Source organism: Octopus bimaculoides, chromosome 18, assembly GCF_001194135.2.
Source record: "Octopus bimaculoides isolate UCB-OBI-ISO-001 chromosome 18, ASM119413v2, whole genome shotgun sequence".
Taxonomy (NCBI): Eukaryota; Metazoa; Mollusca; class Cephalopoda; order Octopoda; family Octopodidae; genus Octopus; species Octopus bimaculoides.
In genome coordinates this window covers 29,169,460-29,173,599 of record NC_068998.1, presented here as the reverse complement: position 1 = coordinate 29,173,599, position 4,140 = coordinate 29,169,460, and the positions used below count along the sequence as shown (strand labels likewise).

Genomic DNA, 4,140 nt, shown 5'->3' with positions numbered 1-4,140 from the left:
TCACAAAGGTAGACTATTTAATAATAATAATAATAATAATAATAATAATAATAATAATATCAAAAAATACCTTAGGAATGAGAACCCAGGTTTGGAATTTTCCCAAAACACCTGATGAAGGCTGGAGGGTATATCAGCTGAAACGTTGTGTTAACAAACAAGATGAGGACAAATATCCATCAAATGTAAATAATGTACATAATTCCTCATCTCTTAAATATAGAACTGCATTATTTTTTAGTTACTTCTGAAAGACTTAGTAAAATTTTGATATTTATCATTTATATTTATAGTTTATTATATCTTTATCTAAGAAATAATATAGGTTATAATTATCATAGATCTAAGTCTGTGTTTATTTTATTTACTGCGTTCTCCCTTTGATAAAATACTTAAATAAGGAGCATTATTTGTGAATTACTTTGAACAATATTTATATCAGTAACTTGAAATAAATGAGAAGTGTTATTTTATTTTATCATTATATTAATATGATACTATATTATCATTATATATAATTTATATATATTTTCTTTGAGTAATTATAAATATTTGAAAAGTATTGCATATAAATAAATAGTTAGTTGATATACTAGAAATATTTATAGAATGAATATTGATTTACACGATTTATTACCATCTCTAAAACTAAGTAGGACTCTGATACTTTATTTATATATTGTTATTATTATATATTACTAAAATAGCCAGTGATTGTTTTCGACTTAAATGCATTTGAATTAACATTATTGGAGATATATAGAAACAGTCTTTTGACACTTGTAGATCTTCTTTACTTAATTATTTTGTCGGTTATAATTCTGTTCTTTTATGGTGCTTGTTATGTATCTGAATAGTTAACACTCATGCTCTTAAACAATCAGTATTTTGCAATTTGGCAGTCCTTTTAGGTAGAATTTCATCTGTCTTTTTGAACCAAAACCCTGAAGAGACTTGTATACATGGATATGAACTGTTTATAAATCAAATAATGTATATGTCGAAACAAATTGTTGGCTTTTTTATTTATTTAATAATTTTTGTATCATCATCGTTTAACGTCCGCTTTCCATGCTAGCATGGGTTGGACGATATTATATTATATTATATTTATATTATATTATAATATAAATAAATTGTTAGATTTTCAATTGTATTTCTCTATTTAATTTATTGTTTATACATATATAAATTCGAGTTATAATTTTCTTAATGACATCTTTATTTTACAGGGAGTGGAGTGTGGTGGCCAAAAACTGTTGATAAAATTTCCTGATAATCCAATAATTAATGTAGGAAATGTTACAATACTAAAAGCTTCTACTTCTAACAATAGCAAAAGGTAAGTTTCTCCTGGTCCTGCCTTTCTCATATGCATAGTTCTTTTGCTTACAAAAATGGTCTTGGTCTACCTGGTGTGTTAGTTGTTATGAATTGGTCTTGTGAAAAATATATTTCACTGTCCACCAAAATTGGTACATTTTTCACTTTGTAACAAATGAAATTTTTTTACATATTTAACTATTTATATGATAGATACACAAAAGAGCAGCTACAACATAAAGCTATTGTTTTATATTTAAGTACTTACTTTTTACTGTCAAGAAACAAAGCTATGGGTATAAAACTAAATAAAAAGACTATCATGTCACACTACATATTTTAGGTTGATCTGGTGGCACACTTCTTTAGAGATGTATGAGGTCTTTATATGATATGCAATTTTAGTAATAATGTCAGATCTCCACCACAATTTTAGTTGCTACCTGTTTTCTTTTTTTTTTTTTTTTTTTTTTGTTAATTGTTCTACATCAGTCTGTAAATATCTTTTATGCTAATATATGTTGATTGATTATCATTGATACCTACCCAGTTGTAATAGTGAGAGTTGTAGCTATGTTGATGATAGTAGGTGTACTACAGAGATTGTTTTTAGTAAAGATGACTGTTGTGTTAGCTGCAGCAGAACATAGTATTGTTGTTATAGTTATTTAACCTTAAATAATCTTTCACTGAGCAGTCTTATGGTTGAATGTGTTTCAACCATTACATTATCATTTTTGTATAGCTAGCAATATACTGCCCAATGTTTCCTTCTTTTTTTAAAAAAAAATTTGGTTGTATGTTATTTAAGGGAATTTAATTGCTATTTCTAGCAGGTCATGTGACCACATCTTAGGTGTAGTAATATTAATAAAATCCATACAAGTGGTGCTACAGTACAACTCTCTAACATAATACTACAACTGCTAAAAAATGAAAGTGAGTGATGAGACTGCAACAGCTAAGGTAACATGCAACATACTTGCTCCAATTGCTGCTCAAAGTTTTCAAGAAGAATACTGCTCTCAGAACTGATGGATTCATCTAAAAGAAAAATATAATGAAAAATGCTCATGTTGTTGATGAGGTTAGTCTCACAATCTTATATCATGTTCTCTTATAAGCAACTTTACTTCATTCAGCATTCTCTCTTTGATTATCTCTTATACTTCACTAAACAATTCATTCAAACCATTTTCCTCAGAACTGCTGTTATCTGGAAATTTATCCATCTTAACATTTTCCCTACTGACATCAATCTACAGAAGTTGAAAATCTATTGCATCAGCCTCATCAATTTGCAAAGACTTACTAAGTTTATGAACACTTCTTTCTTCCCCTCCCACCTAAATTGTATTTTAAAACTTCAATAAGGCAAGAAGAAAATTCTGATATATTTGGACAATAATAAAAGGATTTTTTTAGAAACTTATGTTATGCTATGTCTATAATGTAAGTCTTGGACACAACAAGAATAATGAAAGGAGAAGAAGTAAGTGAATCAGAAATGCCTGTGGAGCAGAGGCCATTATAGTAGCAGTAGAAAAAGTAGAGAGAAGACTCTATGAGCCAGAATCTGGAACATTTCTGTGAGTGACTTCATACCAATCAGTTGTGTGCCCTTTTCTAGATGCAGTCTAGAATGTCTGTGTGTGCAGCAACAGCAGCAGCAGCAATGTCCTTACTCCAGTGTAGACTTCATGTGAGTCTTTGTAATATCAAGAATTGATTTTCTGATTATCAGATTGAAATTCAGTAGTTGCAAATATAAACGATTATGTCATTTGTAATACCTCTTTCTGAATCACTTTGTGCACAAAATGAAGATATTTTAAACTGACTATATATATACTGACTGGTTGTAATGCCAATTCCTCCTAAAAAAAATAACTACCCTTTAAGATTTGAATTCAGTTGTAAAACTGCTAAGCTGTAATCTACAAGGCATCTAATCTGGCATTCTACCTTTTCTACTTTTCTGCCTCTTACTCTTCTCTCAGTCTCTAAGAGATGTTGAGAATGTGAGGTAGAAACAGACAGAGATCATTCTCAACATGGGTATAATTTAATGAAAAATATACTTATTTAACCATTAAATAACTGGAAACTTTTCAAACAGAAAATTTTATTCTGAACTAAAACTCTTATATTTACAATAACTGCCCTGTATGAATTTTCAATAGTAATCTTCACAGAGAAAAATGTAAGCTTTGTATCTGGAACTTCCATATATTTTTGAGATTTTTTATTTAATATTAATACCAGAAAAAGTATATTTTTTACTAAACAAGTGCCATTACTCTCAGATAAAGCACCAATCCCTGTGGTTAGCCTCATACTTACAACATAAATTACTACTGAGGTTTTTAGTAATTTTCTGGCTATCATGTACAGTGTTGTTAAAGGAAAGTGCTACATTCCACTTCAGAAAATCTCAATACTTCAACCAATGTAGTTGACATCCATCTTATGCAGGCTGATGCAGTCTATCATTAGTAATTGGCAATGTTATAGTCATTAACAACTTGTGTATTAATAAATAGCATGGCTTTGTATCTTACTAACTTTGTGTAACACAAATTTTAAATCTGAAACTGACCTTCATCACATGGCATGCTTAAAGCATATAATAAATACTAACTATGACACAGCATTTGATTTCTGTTCCTCACCGGAAACTTTCCTCAAAGCTCCGCATCCATAAGTCAATCAGTTACTTGTTAGAAAGTCTGAACTGATGATAAATGTCTATCTTAAGCAGAAATTTGGTTCCTTTGTTTTTATAAATTACCTATATATATATATATATATATATAT

General features: G+C 29.1%; 1 protein-coding gene across 6 annotated transcripts in view; it reads left to right on the top strand.

Moving 5' to 3' along the window:
* The window catches only part of LOC106867759 (tetratricopeptide repeat protein 31), a 225,191-nt gene that overhangs the window by 200,121 nt on the left and 20,930 nt on the right, over positions 1-4,140 (top strand). For 3 of the 6 annotated variants that reach the window (XR_008266010.1, XM_052974422.1, XM_052974423.1), the window contains one exon: positions 1,233-1,342. Coding sequence is in view for 2 of the 6 variants with exons in the window: in XM_052974422.1 (XP_052830382.1) it covers positions 1,233-1,342 (110 nt within the window). In the remaining 4 variants the exon portion in view is untranslated. Of the gene's footprint in view, positions 1-1,232; positions 1,343-2,156; positions 2,411-4,140 lie in introns of all 6 variants that reach the window. The other 3 variants (XR_008266011.1, XR_008266008.1, XR_008266009.1) reach the window with 2 other exon arrangements.